The sequence below is a fragment of the Aotus nancymaae genome, unplaced genomic scaffold (assembly GCF_030222135.1).
Source record: "Aotus nancymaae isolate 86718 unplaced genomic scaffold, 86718_ANA_hifiasm-v0.15.2.pri h1tg000062l, whole genome shotgun sequence".
Classification (NCBI taxonomy): Eukaryota; Metazoa; Chordata; class Mammalia; order Primates; family Aotidae; genus Aotus; species Aotus nancymaae.
In genome coordinates, this window is record NW_026988476.1 from 3,412,501 (window position 1) to 3,431,660 (window position 19,160).

The 19,160-nt window shown below is 37.0% G+C and overlaps 1 protein-coding gene across 11 annotated transcripts in view; it reads left to right on the forward strand.

Moving 5' to 3' along the window:
* NPAS3 (neuronal PAS domain protein 3) overlaps positions 1–19,160 on the forward strand; it is an 859,804-nt gene that overhangs the window by 117,387 nt on the left and 723,257 nt on the right. For 5 of the 11 annotated variants that reach the window (XM_021674908.2, XM_021674907.2, XM_064365773.1 and 2 more), the window contains exon 2: positions 1,146–1,235. The exons of the other annotated variants lie outside the window; for them this stretch is intronic. In XM_021674908.2, the coding sequence (XP_021530583.2) occupies positions 1,146–1,235 (90 nt within the window). The remainder of the gene's footprint in view (positions 1–1,145; positions 1,236–19,160) is intronic. 11 annotated transcript variants of the gene reach the window in all.

Below are 19,160 nucleotides of genomic sequence, written 5' to 3' on the forward strand. Positions count from 1 at the left end.
ATGTAATACAGAGAATGGGTTTAAATAAAATCTTAAGAATGCAGCTAAATAAAGTTCAAAAGTAGAACTTAAATTATTTGAAAGTATTGTCACTAAATATATTGGGCTTTATGAAATATTAAGTAAACTTAATGAAATTAGAAACAAAGAAATTAGAAAATCTGAGTTTTTATAAAGTAGCATGAATCCATCACATTTTAGTTAATAATTAAGAAGATATTAAGTATCTACTGGCTTAAGGATTAGACAGTATACCTTTTCTAATATTGTGGTATTAGAGTGAAAGGATTGATATTCTTACTGATATTGTGTATTGATTAAACAACATGACTTTCCTTTAAATTATGATGTGATAGATTCTTTAAATACCTTTTTCCCTGAATGAAGGGATTTCCAATGGAAGGAAATGGTCAGAAAACACATTTCAGCATTTTTATATCTATATGATGCAAGGAGTTTCAGATGAATTTATGTGCTTAAGTAATACAGATGAAAATTGTGTAAGCTTTTCCCCCCTTTTGCCTTAACTGCCAAGAAACCTGGAGCCACTGTAATCAGCTCATCTCAGGTGCCTGTTAACATCTAACCCATGTTCCCGACGGCCTTGCTTGTGTTTTCATCCTTAATTGGGTTTAGTTCTGTGAGCTGTATCACATCCCTTCAGAAGTCCATAGCAAACTATATATAAATGAATAGAGCTGAAAAATATATTAACCTCACCAAGGTTTTATAGCTAACTTACAGTTGCCTACAACGGTAATGCATGATTGAACTAATGACAATCCTATAACAAAAACACTAATGACATTTGTTTTTAACATTTCCTTTACAATATAATGATGGGTATTGAAGAGTGAGTTAAGGTTTAGACCTATGTCTCTTTTCTTCCACTTTTATGACTCTGAGATTAAAAACAAAACAAAAAACTGTCCTGATGCAGAACTGAAAAAGTTGCTTTTCTCTGACTGCAGTTTTCTAAAAGTGGAAGTTAATGTTCTAAAATGTATGTACACATTGCAATTGTGTGTAGAGCTCAAAAGCGTAAAAAGCAAAATATATTGAATTTCAACATACTTGTTATCCTGCATTCCAGTTGACTGTAGAGAATCTCTAGTCATGTCTATCTGTTTTTGATGCCTCTACAGAATAACTGCCCAGCATCCTCTGCCCAACCAATCAGAATGTAGGAAAATCTACAGATATGACGGAATCTACTGTGAATCTACCTACCAGAAGTATGTTGAAATCTTTGTGAGTCTTCCTTCTGGCTCGTACATCAGTGCTTGTGGTTGCCAGCTATTCAAAAATATCCTTGTATTGAAAGCTTCTTTTTATCTAATTTAGTGGGGGAGAGAAAAAAACAAAACAAAACAAAACAAACCAACCAAAACAATTTGCCTCTGAGATCAAGACAGAAAAAGATGTTTATTTTTTTTTTTTTGAAATTGTGGTCTAAATTTTTTTTTTAACAACTGTATTAAAGCTCTTAGGTAAGCTTCTTTATATTGCAATAAACAAGTACTTATATGCAAGAAAATCTCAGCAAAATACATTGCACAGGTGCTACGCATCTTAGGGATTTGAAAGGTGTGTTATGTATAAATTAGCTGTCACTTTTTTTCAATCCTGTAATGGAATGATGAGTTGTAATTTGCATAATCCTTTAAGAAGTCAAATTATACTGTCATGTAGCAGACTTAACATGCTAGCTAAGATTTCAGAGCTTTGCAGCTAATTACTATGTACCTTACAGGACAGTTAAATTGAAGTTGAGTCCTCTGTCTTTGCTGCCATTTGCTTTGTCCATTACTTAACAGAATCTGCGCTTTGGGTAACGAGGTGTTGTTACTATCACTGAAGTAAACACTCTGCTCTGGGGAGGAAATGGCATTTTAATATATCACCAGTTTGACTTGTATTGCTTTTGCTGTGAAGAAAGTTTTTTTTTTCAAAAACAGTAATCCAGTTGGAATCTTCCCCAAAAAGATGATATGTATACTTTCCAGAAAAGTTATGAATATTGATTGAAGCAACATTAACCTTTAATTAAATTCTTCTATAGAAAATGTAAAATAATGTAAACATAATTCCACTGAAGGCATTATTTTTTCTGGATATACTTTGCAAATATACTTTGTTGTGTTTTTGTCTTCATACTCTGAACTTCTTTTGTAGTAGTGTCACTATTGAATGAAAGTACCACTTTTTTCCTTAAAAATCCTTTCTGAATGCAAGCTGGTGAGTCCTACTTTCATGTACTCCTCCAGTTGGTTGTAGAGCACTTCCTTTCATGCTTTCCATTTTTAAAAAGATCAGAAATTCTGGTGGCTATGAAGGCTGCTCTCTGAAATAGACACAAAACGGATACTGGATGGAACTGGGACTGTTCCCTGCCTCGCATGGTTTAGGTGACTATATCACTGTACCATTACTATATACATGTAGTTATCTTTGGCTTTATTTCTTGATATCTCACTATCTAGATATCAGAACTGGTGTAATCATAATGCAAAATTGTTACTGATGATCATTTTTAAAAATTATTTGTTATCTGTGAGTCATTTATTGTGGCTCTTGGTGGCCAGGTTTCTGTAATTTATTAGTGATTTTGTGGCTTTGTTGTGATTCATGTATACTTTGAAGAATCCTTTTGTTGTATAGGAACAGGGTCCTTTAAGGACGATATTAAAGCAGCATTTGATTACTGACCATTCAAATAAGTGCAGATCAATAATCAACTGTTGTTTATTTATAATTAAGCCAGTTTCATGTGTCTGAAATTACTATTGGCTTAGAGACTGAGATTTGTCAATTAGGAGCCCGGATGAGGCCACCAGGAATTTGGCACATAGTAAGGCTTTCCTTCTAGCTGTAGGAATCATCTCAAGGGCTTGCTTTTTAAAGAATTGGTGTTATTTGTAGTCAAGGTAGACACAGTAGGCAGCACAGCTGTGACTGCCAGGGAAAGTCACTAGGGGGATATTCATAACAAGGAAATATTGGCAAATAAATGATGAAGAAGGGGAGGAAATCCCCAAGATGTTAAATTGGAGCACTGTCACTAAGATGATTAATGGTGTTGTGTATTTTAGTGAAGATGCTTATCTGAATTGTCTTGAAACTATAGTGTACATTTAATAGCACCTATAAAAAAGCATGTGGTACACAAGCACACTGAAGAGAAAAGGCTGTGGATTCCAATTTTATTTTCCTATTTTCTCTAATTACGTTTTTGGCTTCTGGTTATTAGAAAGCTAGTGTTAATGTATATTACATAGAGAGTATGTTTATTCTATATAATATACTTATTATTCATGAGCATTTATATAGCCACTTTCCCTAGAAGATTGAAATTTATTGCAAAAAATGTGAGTAGTTTTTCCACACTCTTGAGGTGAATATTATCAAGAGCAAGGAGATGTAGGCAAATAGTCAGTGTCACATGGCCACAGTGAGTAAAGGGCTACACTTTCATCAGTGATGGAGTTAGCACAATTTTACAAACACTTCTACATCAGTTTCTGGTAAAGGGGTAGCTGTTTTGGAAGATCCTCTAGCTTTCCGTGTCAAGCCATAAATTTTCTGATTCTGTGGTGTGAATTATCACTTGCCTGGAGGGATTGTTATCCATGAAAGCAGGTGCATCTTTGGGCAAGTTACTTAACCTCCTTGGGCCTCAATGATTACTACTAGATTTAGGAGTAGATACAGACAAATGACATACCATCCTATCTTCAATGAGCTTATAGTCTATTACAGCCACGTTTTTCTATCTCTGGGTTACTATTCAAATAGTCGGATATGAATCCAATTCAGTGGATCAAGATCCTAATTTTAGAAATGAAATAGAAGAGAATGGAAAATTTTATTGCATTGCATTTTAGTAAGAATGTGTCTTATTTTGTGAGGCTCCTGTTTTAGTTCCATATTTGTGTATGTGTATGTATAACTGCACATATGTGTATACTGGGTAGATCACGAGGTAATGTGTGTTTCTACTGTGTTTCATATCCAAAAAGAATGGAAGCCACCCTAATAGAGTTGAGTAGGTAAATGTATAAACAGAATAATGTATAGACGTTGTCACTTTGTGTTCAGGGAACACTGGATTATAAAGAAAGAAATGGTCAGTCTTATGAAAAGCGTTCAGGAATGAAGAGGCTACACTGTTTGGTCTCTCATCTTCAGGAATGTGCTGGAGCCAACTTGGATGGGTTTGTGAGAGGCAATTGTATGCACCTCTTTCTCACTTTGTTATTTCTGGCCTCACGTTAGTAACTTGAAGTTGGAGAAAGTATTTGCACCATGGAAATTGGAAAATATTGCAATTCTGGTGCTTTCTAAGCCCCGAGTGATTGTTAAACATTTACCAGCATATTGTTGCTCATATTTGTTCCAACTATGGTTTTGTAATTACTGTGAATTATATATTTAAAAACATTATTTTCTATGTTGCACTTAGATTTTATTGGTAATTATTTAAGTAATTAGACAGTTGTTTCAATAATGAAAGTTTAAAGCAAGCAGGAATATAAAACCTGTGATTAATAGTTTTAAAGGTTAAAATAATATAGTTAAAAATAATAGTAATAGTTATACTCTAACTTCTTATGTTAAATGCTTATGATACTTTCAATTTAAAATTTCAAGTTTAATTGGTGATATCAGGTTTTTGGTAAAGGATAGGTATATAGTGTTTTTAAAAAAGTATATGTCATATTGTAAATATTTTTCAAATTGTATCTTTTTAAGTTAGGCAGTTATCTTGTTAAGTATTAAAAATTTGGGGTCTCAGACCCCTCCTCTCCTTTTCAGCTGTCTTTTATAATTTACAATAATGTCTCTGTTTTAGCAAACACATCTGTAAAATAGTGGATTTGACTGGAAGATGCAAAAGTTCTTTTCAAATTAAAACAGTAGTCAACCTTATAAAACTATTTTCAAACGTAAAAGTAAAAGTAGCATAGATAATCTAAAAGGGAGAGTGAGAAAAGACACCCTCTCCATGACAACTATAACTTTGAATTTTATTTTTATTGTTTTTTATTTAGAGACAGGGTCTTGCTCTGTTGCCTAGGCAGTGGTGCAATCATGCTCACTGCAACCTCGAACTCCTACTCCTGAGTAGCTAAGACTACAGGTGCATGCCACCATGTCTGCCTTTTTTTTTTTAAAGTAGAAGACAAGGTTCTATGTTACCCTGGCTGGTCTCGAACTCCTGGGCTCAAACCATCCTCCCGCCTCAGTCTCTAAAAGCACTGAATTCCTGGATTGAACTTGAAAGAAAATATTTGTCAAGTCAGAGGAAAGAAAATATTCATGGATATGAGATGGAATAGTAGTAATAAGTTCAGAGGAAGTCACCTAAGTTAAGAAGGATATGAGATAGTGAGGAAAGAGAAATGGGAAAGAGTCAGCTGAGCTGGGTGTTTTAACCTCAAAACTTAAGTTGCAGTTCAGCCATATAGTTGGACACTGCCATAGAGGGATTTAAAGCTGTGTTCAAGAACAATCCGTTCACCAGTATTTAGAAAAGATGGAGTCAGTCTGAGACTGCAGCTTCAATTACTGTTTATTGAGCACGTGCTATGCAATTGTAATAGGCTTGGTAGTACCTATTTTAAACAGAGGGGTTTAATCCAGGATTCCTAGACTCCAAGGGTAACCAAGATTGAGAAGCCCTGTTTGAGAAAGTGTTTGTAGTGGGTTTAGACAGTTGTCGTTGAAAGCAGAAGAGGCCACTGGCAAAATTGTAACGTTTGTCTTTAACTGCCTTTTCCATCCTTTGGAACCCCATCCTTTTCCAAGCTCCCTTTTCACCTTTGTGAAAATCATTCCACCTGGATTCCCGGTTAGTGTTTGAAACCTGTGCCTCATTGGCATGGAGTTGTGACTGTCTCTGTCCCTCACTACAGATCAGGTGTTGTTTAACTGACAGTGCTACTTTCTCAGGACTATTTGCCTTTTCATAAGCAACTCCAGGTGAGCAAATTCAAGAAAATTGGTAGTTTTCTCCAATAGAATAATTTCAGACACTTGACAGGTCTTGGAGAAATTCATTTGGGGCTAGAGGAAAGTTTCTTTCTTCCCTGAAAATACAAATCCAGAATGTGGGTATTCTACTCAGTATAGTGTTAAGGCTGGCCTTGGCCAAGAAGCATGGATTTGAATTCACACCCAAAAGAGTGGAATTAACAAGGTACAGGGAAGAGAAGAGGAGAATGAGTGAAGAAGAAGGGAATGCACTAGTCTTTATCAGCTCTCTTGTAGCAGACAGAGTGCTAACCACTTTCACGTGTTATCCCAATTAAAGCGAACAAGACAGGCGCCTTGTCAGGGATTCTGCTAGGGGGAAGATGGTCACCTATGCTGAAGGAAAGGGAAAGGTCAGGGAGGCTCCAGCAGCAGGAATGAATTCTTTTGCTGGTTGTTTAACCTGATTGACTGATTGCTATTATACAGTCATCTTCCCCTCACCCCCACAATAGAACAACTTATGCCAGTTGTGTTAGGATCAGTGAATAACAAAGAATCAAGAAAAGAGTTAGAAATATAAAATGAACTTCATAAAGAGCTCTAATGTTAAACATGTTAAACAGACGTTGAACTTTGTAGCAAGAACTGCTTCAAGCTTTCAATATCCAAATGAATTTTAATTTCCACATCATGTCATTCAGACCTCAGCATGGTTTCTGGTGGTTTCTTCCAGTTAATTTTAGCATCACACCAATGCTTTTGCCTGTAAATGACTTGAAGTAGCATATCTTGGTAATGTGGATGGCATGAAAGTATATTATTTAGGGCTTATTCTAGACTAGCTTAGAAGTGAGCGAATTTATTCATTCATTCAACAAATATATTTTAATCATCACCATCAGGTGCTTTTCTACATGAACTATTCTACACTAACTGACTTATTCAGAAGTGACTAAGAAAACCTCTGCTCTCTAGAAGCCTAGAAGACTGAGATATCAATAAGTAATTGGCATTCTGCCTGAGAGGTGCCTCAAGAGAAATAAGTGCCAACTACGGAAGCAGCACCACGAAGGGGCCATTTTTAATAGTGCAGGGAGCCCAAGGTCTTCATGGTGGAGGAGGAGCTATCTGAGCTTGGGAGGAACCTGAGGCAGTGGTTTGGGCTAAAAGGCATTTCTGATGTGGCAAGTTGCAAAGGGCACAGGCAGCAGTGGAGGGCTGGGGAATGGTGACAGGAGGTGAGACTGGACAGGGAGAGCAGAGGCCTGAGATCCCGGAGGACTGCCATCCTGGGAGAGCCCTCGCAGGAGTGTTCAGGAGTGTGACAAAGGCTGTGTCTTAGAGAAGCATCACCCTGGAGATGGATTAGGTCCGAGGCTGCTGTGGGAGTGTCCTACCGCTTCCTCTCCTCCTCTTTGTTTCACAGCACTTTTAACTTGCTTTGTAAGAAAGAATGTGAAATTGTGCTGTTTATTCATTTAAAGTTGTTTTTTATCGATAAATATCTTGAAGGACTCTCCCAATGTGAAATCTGGTTCAGGATCTGTCTGCAAACTCATTGCTTTTCCTGGCTTGAGGTGCCCACGTCTGCCTTTCTCCTCACAGAGCACTTGTAATTCAAGATAAATGAATGCCAGAGAGTAAAAATGGATAGGCACAGGCAGCATGATTTAGAATGAAAGAATATTAATTGGCTTCACCGGAGTGTATATTTTCATTATGAGAGAAGTGACTACCTAGATTTTTAAAAATAATTGGTTGGTGACACACCTGCAGTGTGTATGTGACCTCTAGAAGCTTGAGAACAGAAGGTAAAGGTTAAGGTGAGAGGTGTAGCCCCACAATGAACCTTTTGTAGGCATTCTGTTGAATGGCAGCGTTCAAAAATCGCTAACAGGTGGTTTCAGAGAGTCAGTGATACTAACGCGCTTGTGCCCAGACTTTAAAAATACTACAGCAAACTTATACATGAACTGTGGTTTTAGTAAATTCTTCTCACCTTAGGAACAGCTTTTTCTGTATATTGAGTTTAGAAATGTGTCTTTAGTGAATCTTTGGACTTAGTTTATGCATTAGAGTGGAATAATTATGCTTTGTTCTTTGACTATGAGCAAGTCATTTTAAACGATTAAGTCCATGCAGCAGTGTTTAGTCACTGCTAGTGGTGGTTAAATCTCATGGAAATGGATCTGGCTTTGATCCTAGCCCCACAATTATCTATTATATGTGGGACAGTGATTAAGTTGCTTAACTTTAAGCTTCTGTTTACTTATTTCTGAAAGTAGGGGAAAACAATACCTCAGAGCTTGTTTTGAGGATGAATGTGATGATTAGGCTGGTGATAATAATTAACATTACTGATCTGTTACCAGATACCAATGTCAGGCACTGGGCTAATGGCATAACATACATTAAAAAAATCCTTACAATAAACTTATGCCTTAGGTGTGATTATTGCCACATTTTACAGATAAGGTGACAGAAACTTAGAGAGCTGCCGGAACTCACTCAAGGTTAAGAAGGTAGGATGTGGTGGAATTAGGATTAGCATCACCCAATTATGACCCACTAGCCAAATCTATCCCCAGCCTCCTAGTTTCTGTATAGTTTTGTTGGAACATGGCCATACCCATTCATTTGTGGTGGAATTAGGCTTAGTATCACTGAATTAGGGCCTATTAGCCAAATCTACCCCCCTCCCATTTTTGTAAATAAAATTTTATTGGAAAATATCCATACCCATTCATTTAGGTATCGTCTGTGACTCCATTCCTGCTACAAGTGCATAGTTGAGTAGTAGTAACAGAGACCATATGGCCCACAAAGCTGCAAATATTTACAATCTGGCCATTTATAGACGAAGTTTGCTGACCTCTTCATTAGACCGCAGGCTATCTGACTTCAGAACCTAAGGTCTAAACCACAAAAACACTGATCATGGTGCTTGACATAAACATTCACTAAATGAGTACTACCTTGTTGCTCATCTAACTTACTGTAGAACTCTTAACCTCATAGAACTATTATCTGTAAAATGGAAATAATAAGCATTCAACCACCAGCAAGTAAAGTCATTATCACTATGGAGATGTTGAAGAACTTCAAGTTCCGAAAGGAACACACTCTGAATGTGTGTTATACTTGTTGTTTATTGCTATGATTTATGTAATATAAATAAGAAGTTCCATTTTCACATCAAAGTACAGTATTCCATTCAAGGAAATCATTGTGAATTTTAGTGACTAGTCAGGATATCTGTTAAAAGAAATTAATTGAATACATAAGAACATTTTATAATTTTATGAAATTTAAGACAATATAATTTTCCTTATGAAAAATACATATTATCAAAAAACCATTTATATAGTATTATGATCTGTATTATTTTAAAAGTATGTAAGCAGTATCTTTATAATAAGAAAAAATATGCAGCAAGACATTTCTTTTAATGAGAAGAAAAACAATTAATATGCCTCTCTTAATTGTCCTGCCAGCAACAATGGAATGAGATTATGGTTTCCACTTGACCCTACTCATAACTTTTATTTCCATGTGTTTTTCTGTCAATTTAGGATTCCCTGTCCTCTGCTCTGTAAATGGCCCTGGATTTGTGTTAGCTTTAAACTCACAGAGGAGGCTTTGCTGGGCCTTCAACTTCTGTTGATGGAATATTCTTGGAATTTCTTTCACCAGGCCCAATGTCATGGCTCTGGATTGGTGAATGGCGGGCGGGGGAAGAAGGGTAGTCCTAGATTAGTTACATCATAACGTTTATCCTCTTCCCTTGCAAAAACTCTTTTTGAATAGAGATGCAATACATTTTCATTCTGGAACATTTAGCAAACACAGGTAAGCATAAAGAGAGAACATCAATGTCTTTGTAATTATCCCACCCATAGATCGCCACTGCTAACAGTTTGGTGGCTATGCTTGCAGTCTTCTATAAAATGGTGTGTGTGTCTATGAATAACATTTTATATAGCTGTATATCCATGTATATAGCTATTTTCTTGTGAATCCATCCACACCTGACTAGGCTGGGAAATGTCTGGGACCAAGTGTTCTAATTTGTATATGAGCAACTTATTTGGGGGAAGCTGGAAGCTATATGGTCAGTTTCCATAGATAAACTGTTCCACAGAGATTTCATTTCTAATGTGACATTTATTTTTTTTCCTGTTGTAGTTTGTATTGAAATTCAGGATTTTTAACACTTGTTTTTGTTTTCAAAAGAATTTGTTTGAATTTAAATTCAAGCGAGAACTAATGATATTAGTGATAGGATTTTCAGCAGAAAAATCTTTCCTTACCACCTTAATATTTATTTTTATCTAGACATAGTACACATTTAAATGTGGAAATAGTTTTGCAGTTATAGAATGAAGCTAGTGGTGAGAAAGGTGTGGTGAGAAAGGTCTGGTGGGTGAAAGAAACATACGGCTTTCTTAGGTCAGATACGTCCATGTATGAAAAGTTAAACGATTAGATGGAGTTTTCTGGTTGCTTTCCAACATCTTGTCACTTGCCATGTCTTCTGCATCATCCTCTAGGTTGCTTAAAAATAATTTTATTTACTGTGTTTAGCATTGAGATGTCTAGATCCAGTTCTTAAAGCAGAGAGAAGGCTGGGTGCTTCGAGGATTTTGGTTCAATGACCAGCATGTAATGAAAGCATTGCTGAGTAATTTTTTCCTTGGCAAATTTGAGACCTTGTGTTTCATATATCAGTTTGAGAATTATTTGGAATTGGGTGCTTGGGATTTATGTGATTAAATAGACTATCACCACATCTTATTTAAATCCTAATTTGCCTTCCCCTCCCTCAGCCCAGTTATAAAGGATCTCTGGGCGTTGCTCTTTGCTTGTTCTCATGTGTTACCAATGAGAAGAGGCCTATTTCTCTTACTAGCAATTCTCATTACTTGCATTTCAACCATCATAAGCTTTCATAACAGCATCATTTTCCTGACTATTGCCTGTCAGGGGTGCTTACAGTGAATCACAGCCAACTGCATGCCTTGGCCTTGACAGTGGAAGGTATACAGTCTTTTTGATGATTCTTCTTTTTGCTTCCTCTCTTCAACTCCACTTGAAAAACTGTTTTAGGGGTAAAATTGAATGAGGTAAAATTGAATGAGCATGACTTGGTCGGGCACAAAGCATCCTGTCTTGTGTGCTTTAGGCACCATCTGGATGTCTTGGTGAAGAATGCATTTTCCAGTAATTGCAGGGGGAATCTGCTCACTTCCAGGGAAAGCAGCATGCTTTTCAGGGACTCCCTAACTGCCTGATGGCTTGCAAGAGGAAAATGAGAAGCAGCAGCTTCACTTCTCATCCCCTAGAGAAATTCATCCCGTGTCCTAAGTCTTGAATCACTATCAATGAAAGCAATGGTATTCATGGTACCACCGTTCTAAAAGGAGAGTTTTGGAGAAACATCCAGCAGGGATGAGGATGGAAGGTCGAGGGTATTCCTGAGCGCTTGTAAAATTCATGATAGGTGCATTCATCTGATAGCAAGATTGTTTGCCCTCTTTTCTGAATGCTGCTTGCCCAGAGGTAGTAACAATTTATATGATGCTGGTAGGAATAAAAGATGTTGTGTTTTTTATTTTTTAATTTATCATGGTACTTGGGAAATGCCTCTGGGAAGAGAAGACTAGAAAAATAAAATTATGGGCCAGCAGATTTTAAGTAGAGTATATTTTTACAAGAGTCTGGTGGCAAGTTTGGTTCACTTGTATCACAGACACCTTTATTGGGTCTGTTCAGGAGAAATTTGCAGGGCATAAATGTTTTCTGTGGTACAGAGTGTCCTGAGAATGCAAGACTCTGAAATATAGACAGGAGAATGACTATAGCCGCAGTTATTCTGCTGTCAACAGGAAACATTCATTGATGCCAAGGCCTTTCATTGTTAGGCTAAGTTGATCCTTTTGGGACAACAGAAGCATTAACTCTTGCCAGTGAATGAAGTTGCCTTTCAGGGTCCCCATTCCCACTTCTGTTCTGGCTGGTTTTCTATATGCTGTAAGGCATAGACTGCATAGGCTGCAGTAATTGATAATGCTGAAATCAGGAGAAAAGGAAAGAACATGCTCCAAAGACGGGATGTTTGTGGTCTTAAGGCATTATTGTAATTGACCCAAGCAACCATATTTGAAGTAGATAATATTATTTTGAGTTTGCACTCAAGACAGTGGAAGCTCAGAGAAGTCAGGCACATTGCTCAGTTCACATAGCTAATGAGGTGCAATCTGGAACTACCTCTTGGAGACCCTCTCTGGTCTGTGTGGCCCAGCAGTTCATCTCTTTTCAACTGGATGACATACATCCTTTATTTGAGGATGGTCTATTGAAATCTGTTTCTGCAAAAGAAAACGACCCTAAGGTACTTGAAACCATGCCCATAGAAAATTGATGTTTGCCATATTTGAACATTAGTCATTTAAAGAACATACAACCAGTGTCCTTTTAGTGTAAAGCTGTGTACTTTGCTCCAGCATGGGACAATTAGGTCTCCCCCTTGGGGATTTCATATGTCCTTACACTGTAGTTAACACATAGAAATGGATGAATCTCAACTTTTAATCTTAAACCCTGTCTCTTTCCAAACTCTGGTTTTCTGTTTTCGAACTACTTGACCTTTGCACATGTTTCACCACACAACAATCTCCACATGTAATGACCAACAAGCTTCTTAGCACTTCCATGAGCATTCCTAATTAATCCTCAGAGCAACCTAGTGAGCTGTGTTTTGTTTCTGTTTTACATGGAGAAAAACAAAAACAAGCCCCTGTATCACAGAGGTTAAGTGATTTGAAGTATTTCACACAGCCATATTCGGGTGTAACATGGCTGGCCTACAGATTAAGACCCCTCTCATCTCCCAATTTAGGGCCTTCTCCAGGACAGTGCCACCATTCCTCCAAAATAGAACTTGGCATCTTCCCCAGGAAGATCTCCTACCTTGCGCTTCTTTTGCTTTATCTTCATGTATATAGTAATTCAGTCTCATCCTTGAAATTATCTATTATTCTGCCTTTCTCTTGTCACAAGTATTCTTTTTATAGCATATTTTCTTTCAAAACATCCCTTCTTTTCACATCTCCTTAATTTAAGCTATTATTTCATGCCTAGATTGTTGTAGTCTCCTAACTAGTGTTCTTATCTCCTATCTTACTCAGTTTGATTCAGATAAATACTTGAATCCTGCTCTATGCAAAGCACCATGCTAGGGAATGCAAAGATGTTCCTTTCTGGGCTGCTTCATAAATAGTTACCAGACTGAAATACTGTTTCTAACATATTTTCCTGCTCAAAATTATTGACTGTTCCATCTCACTTCATGCTGTCTGTAATCTTAGCTTAGTGTTTAAAACCTACCAAAGTAGCTCCATTCTGCCTTTCAGTCTCCGCATAGCCCCAGATATCTCTCAGCACAAGCTCTGTCCATGAAACATGTCCATTCTTTCTTGTTAGGCACAACACATGCACTAAGTCCCTGCCTTTGCTTGCTCCTTTGTAAAGTCTTTCTAACCTTGTTTTTATCCACAGAGGTTTCTCTCTTCTCTTAACACATTAATTTAGTATCTTCTATTACCAGAAACTATTAATTGGGATGTATCAGTGGACAAAGGCCATAATCTTTGTTCTCAAAATTGGATGATTATCAAAGTTGGATGGCATTAGAAACAGGCAGTAAACAGCAAATGTTAAAAATGAAGGAAATCATATAGTCTGTTACATGGCAGTCAGTGCCATGGAACAAAAATACAGAAGGTTAAGAAGGATTTAGGAGTGCTGGGATAGAAGTGAGTCATTGTGTTTATAACAGATCATGCCCATTAAAAGAAAGATGACATTTGAGCAATGACTGTAAGGAATCGAGGGAGTTAGGCATTGAGATAGCCAGGGGAAAATATTCCAGGTAGAATGAGCAACCACTACAAAGGTGCTGAAGAGTTCCTAATGTGTTCAAAGCACAAGTGTGGTGGAGGTTGAATGAACAATGAGGACAGTAGCAGGAGACAGGTCAGGGAGTAACAGCACATGGGATGCTGGCAGACCAGGAAAGGACTTGGGCTTTCACTCCACTCAAAATGGAGGCTTGGGAGGATTCTGAATTGAGGAGAAATGAGACCTAACTGATTTTAGTATCAGTCTAGTTACTGGCTGAGAATATGCTTCAGGGGGATGAGGGTGGAAGCAGGGGACTTAGCTCAGAGGCCATCAGCATACTCAAGGTGTGATCTGTACCAAGATGAAGTGGATAAAGAAGAGAGAGAGTGAAGTCAATATTGAATTCAAGATTAAATACTAATGTGTCATTGACTCTGTATTGCATGTGGTGACACTCAATCACATGTATGCAAAAATACCTTTCAGGAACTTGTAATCTTGGAGATGAAGCGTGGCAAAAACTTATAAAAGTTAAATGGTAAGAGACTGTGTGTATGTATGGATAATATCTTCTCAATAACATTGCAAGTTCCTTAGAGATATTTATTAATCCACAAACTTTTAAAACGGTACTTGTTAAAAGCCAATGATTGCCTTGCATCTGAGCAGTGTGGAATGCAATTGGAGAATGTCAGTGTAGTGGATAAGTGATGGAGACCGATGTATTCAAACCCTAGTTCCACTACTTATTTGCTGGGTGATCTTCAACAGTTACTCAAGCTCTCTGTTTCCCACCGTTCTCATTTGTGAAATGCTAATGATAGTATCTCATAGGATTTTCCATAGGTATTAAATGAACTAATACGTGTAAACTGCTTAGAAATATGCCTGTTGCATACTCGAATACTAACTCAAAAAAGATAGTGCTCTGGAAACATTAGTTAAGAGAGGATTTAACATTTAGAGTGACTTTCCCCTTTCATAACTACCCATGTTCAAAACCTGTCAAGATGCCTGGTTAATAAATGTGAACAATAAGGTCTCATAGTAAGCCCTGCTCTCTAGCTGACAGTTAAAAAATGACAGAGAGAATTGCATTATGATTAGTCCGATTACCTGCTCTTTTTGAAGGTGGACATAAAAACTGGTCAGTAACCCTTCTGGGCACATTTTGATTGACAGACTGGCAAACAGCATTTAAATCTCTAACACATAAAAAGATCAATGTTTTCTTATTATTTTTTAGCTTAAAATGTTGAATGTGTATTAAAATGAGAAAAATAATTTTCAGGATAGATATGACTCCTAGTACATAAAAGCAAGGAGATCACATCAAGGAGGGAATATTATTTCTTTGACCAAATACAGGAAATTACTATTTTTCTCCTCCATGTTTATATTTTGCTACCTAATATCTCCCTTCTTTTTTTTTTCTTTCATGTAGTTGTTGTTTTATTCATCCCTTTTATTATCAGCAACTATATGGCCTCCAATCCAGGAAAGAGCAGTGCATTGCTACTGTGGAACTCATGTGGACATCTTTAGCGTCAGAGGTGGTTTGAAGAGCAGCTTAATTCTGCTTTCATTGTGCTTGGTACTTCAGTTAGGCACTCATTCTGTTTGAGCTCAGTATTACTGATCCCATCCTATACGTCCTAGATGGCAGTGCAGACAGTGGCTGTCAATGAATAACAGGTAAATATTGAACAGGGAAGCCCTTCTGATTAACTTTGTGGATCATTATTTGAAAGTAACGTGCCGTCAGAACAGCACCATCACTCATGATCATAGCACATGGCGTAGGGGTCAGAGCATCAGGCTGCTGGTTTGAAAGCTGAGGTTGCATTCTTTGTTATGTGCATGGGCTTGTATTCATGTATTGCTGGACTAGCTACAACTATCCAGTGAACAAAATGCTGACTGTTTAGCACAATATGAATGCAAAATATTTAAGATGGTAAGGCACAAAGAATGCTCGAGGGATTTTGTGTGATGTATAGGTATAAATATATTAAAGCATGTTTGTAATTACTTCTTGTGTTTAACACTGGGTGCTTTTTACCTTTTTATCCAGATTCAGAAACCTTTTTCTAATAAGTAACTTAGAGATATGTGGCAGGTTGAGAATAAATTTTTGGTCATTAGTTTGTACTGAAAATAAGTAATTTTAGCCTTTATCAGTTTTCCCAGGTTTGTTCTACACTACCTACTAGGCACAACTTAACCCCATGATACATTTACCCAGAAGGTTGGTCCATACTTGATTTGTCAAGTGATTCAGTGAACCTCATGATAAGTTAATGGTTTATCATTATTAGGAACAATACTATTATCATTATTAATATTTTTGAGCAACCATCAAAGAAAATGCATGGAACTTGGTAAAAAGGCATAAGTGAGGTTGAATGGAAAAGAACAGCTTTCTGTTCTCAAATATTTCTAAATTAACACTTACATGGTCATAAGAAGACACAGATAAAACATGATTAGACTGCTTATACATTTCTAGGAGAAACTTAATTCAGTAGTCCAATAGGCAATTCCAAAAGGTTTTTATAAGACAGATTTTAAGTAAATATTCTAGTTGAGACTTTTAATCATACCGAGCTATAGAAATAATATTCAGATAATTATGTTGAATAATTAAGATCATCAAAACAACTGATCATTAAAATGATTAAAACAAAGCTCATCTACATCCTTCCTACCCATATTCTATAGCAGTGGGTAAAAGGTAAGCATTTTATGACACTTTAAATATATAATTGCAACATTTACTATTCAGCATATATGAACCACAAAAGGGACAAAATCTATATCCAGTGTGCTGTATGGAGTCTTAATTTTGTGTATCACTTAAGTGTTAAATTTATACAACCTAGTCAAAATGGTAACAGCCCCCAAATTAAAAAATAATACTTTTATTCTGGAAAATTATTCAAATGAAAAAATACAAAGTAGTCGTGCTAGTTAGAGCTGTAAATCACATGTTTCCATCAAACTTCTAAAAAAGAGATTCTGTGGTTTGTTTGTTTGTTTTGAGACAGAATTGTGCTCTGTCACCCAGGCTGGAGTGCAGTGGCGTGATCTCAGGTCACTGCAACCTCCACCTCTCAGGTTCACACAATTCTCTTGACTCAGCCTCCCAAGTATCTTGGATTACAGATGTGTGCTCCACACCCAGCTAATTTTTATATTTTTAGTAGAGACAGGGTTTCACTACCTTAGCCATGCTGGTCTCGAACTTCCGACCTCAGGCAATCCACCCACCTTGGCCTCCCAAAGTGCTATGGTTACAGACCTGAGCCACCGTACCCAACCAGATTCTGTGTTTTTAAAAATTTCAACTTTGCTTTTAAATAACAGTGGCAAATATTAATATTCTTGCTTTCAAAAATAATATTCTAGACTAATTTATGGCAACCACACTGCCTCGGAAAAAGGACAGGATTTAAAATTTCATTTAGAAAATAACCTCAGTTGTTCTAGTATTATCACAGTGTATTAGAAATCACTGAATTATATTTTGAAATTTAGATCAACCTGTAATATGAACATGAAAAACATAAACATGAAAATGTAATTTAACAAAAGTGAATTTTTCTTTACAATAGAAATACACTGAAAGCTTATGCCAGTTAACAGCATGGGCTACTGTCCTTGCCTCTTTCCCTAGGGAACCCAGGATCTAATTTGGATTAGATTCCAAGTGAACATGTGTTAGGTGGTCCCATCATAACCCTGAATGGATATTTTGCCACACCACAAAAGTGGAACATAATTTGACATAAATCTTTGTTTAGAAGCGAAATAGCAGGGGATGCTGTGGGTCAGGGTGGAACTGGCAGGGCTGTGTGGCCTGCTTCCATAGCCTGGTGTCTAGTAGAGATGGCACTTTTAAGCCTTTGGTTTCCTTGAAATTACAGGTAATGAATTCAAAATCTAGTCTCTCTTTCTCTGGGACAGGAAACTTGGTGCATAGTGTTCTTTCATGTAGACTTCTGACCCATAATTTTGGCATTTTATTTATAAGAAAACTACAGATATATATTAATTTTTAAAGTTGCCTAATAATTGCCACAACTTAAAAAGGATTTTTTACTTTATTATGTTAGTACCCTAACAGAAAATAGAACGAGTTAGGCAAGCATTATTTAAATGATGGTGATACCACTGCTGGCTTTTAGTATTACATTTTAATCACTGGGCAAATTGGTCATGTTTTATTTGGGGGAAATGGAACATATTAAGGGAAGATGTGATCATTTTGGAAAGTTACTTGCTTTAGTTCAGGAACAAACACTTATTTATCAAGGAAATACTTAGCGTCTCCTTTTAGGAAACTGTAGGCATCCCCAGTCTCAAAGAAGTTGCAGGCCAGTGAGGCAATAAGACATAGAATTGATTGATCCAATAAATATTTAGTGAATGCCTACTAAGTTCCAGTTCCTATAATATGGAGTTTATATTCAGTTGAGGGGAGCAGACATCATGCAGGTACATGTGGACTTAAAAAGGTAGAGCTCTATAGTAGAGAGTGAATTAAATCAGGGCAAGAAGATAGAGGGTGACAAATGCTTTTTATACAAGATGGGACAGGTGAAGTGCTTTAAGAAGTGCCTAAGTCTCTCAGTTCTGTACAAGTCCAGAGGGCAAACTCATTTGTGGCTGTGGGGAACCTGGGATCTCTTCTTGGAAAGTTGGAAGTTAAAGCTGGCCCATGAATGAACAAGGTAATGAACAAGCCACATCTGTACATGACAAATCAAAGATGGAAACAAGAATTTCTATTCAGGATTGACTAGAAAGGGATTAGGCGCACGGAGCCTTGAAGAAGAAGAGAGGAATTTGATTTTGACATTTTATTTAGTTTCAATATACTGAAGTATTTGGGCCAAAGAATAATGGAATGTGTGGGATTTTCAAACCTCTGTGGTTGCATGGAGTGGATGAGAGAGAAGCCAGCTTACAGGCTGTTCTGATAATCATGAAGTGAGGCAACTATACAAATTTTCTATCAGCACAGGCATAGATGGTTTCAGGATTTATTTTTAAGGGCTATTGTATGAACACGGGGTAGGGCAGACACATCACGTCATCTCCTGACTCATGAAAGTGATTTGCTGACTGGAAAGTTTGAGGACCACTATTCTAGTCCCAGTATGCTGGCTGTGGTTTATGTGATTGCCTACATTCTTCAACAGGGTTCAATCAGAAAGTACTTTTAAAATTAATATGTATTGATAGAGCCCTTAGAAGAACTCATGAGATAGTGAACATTG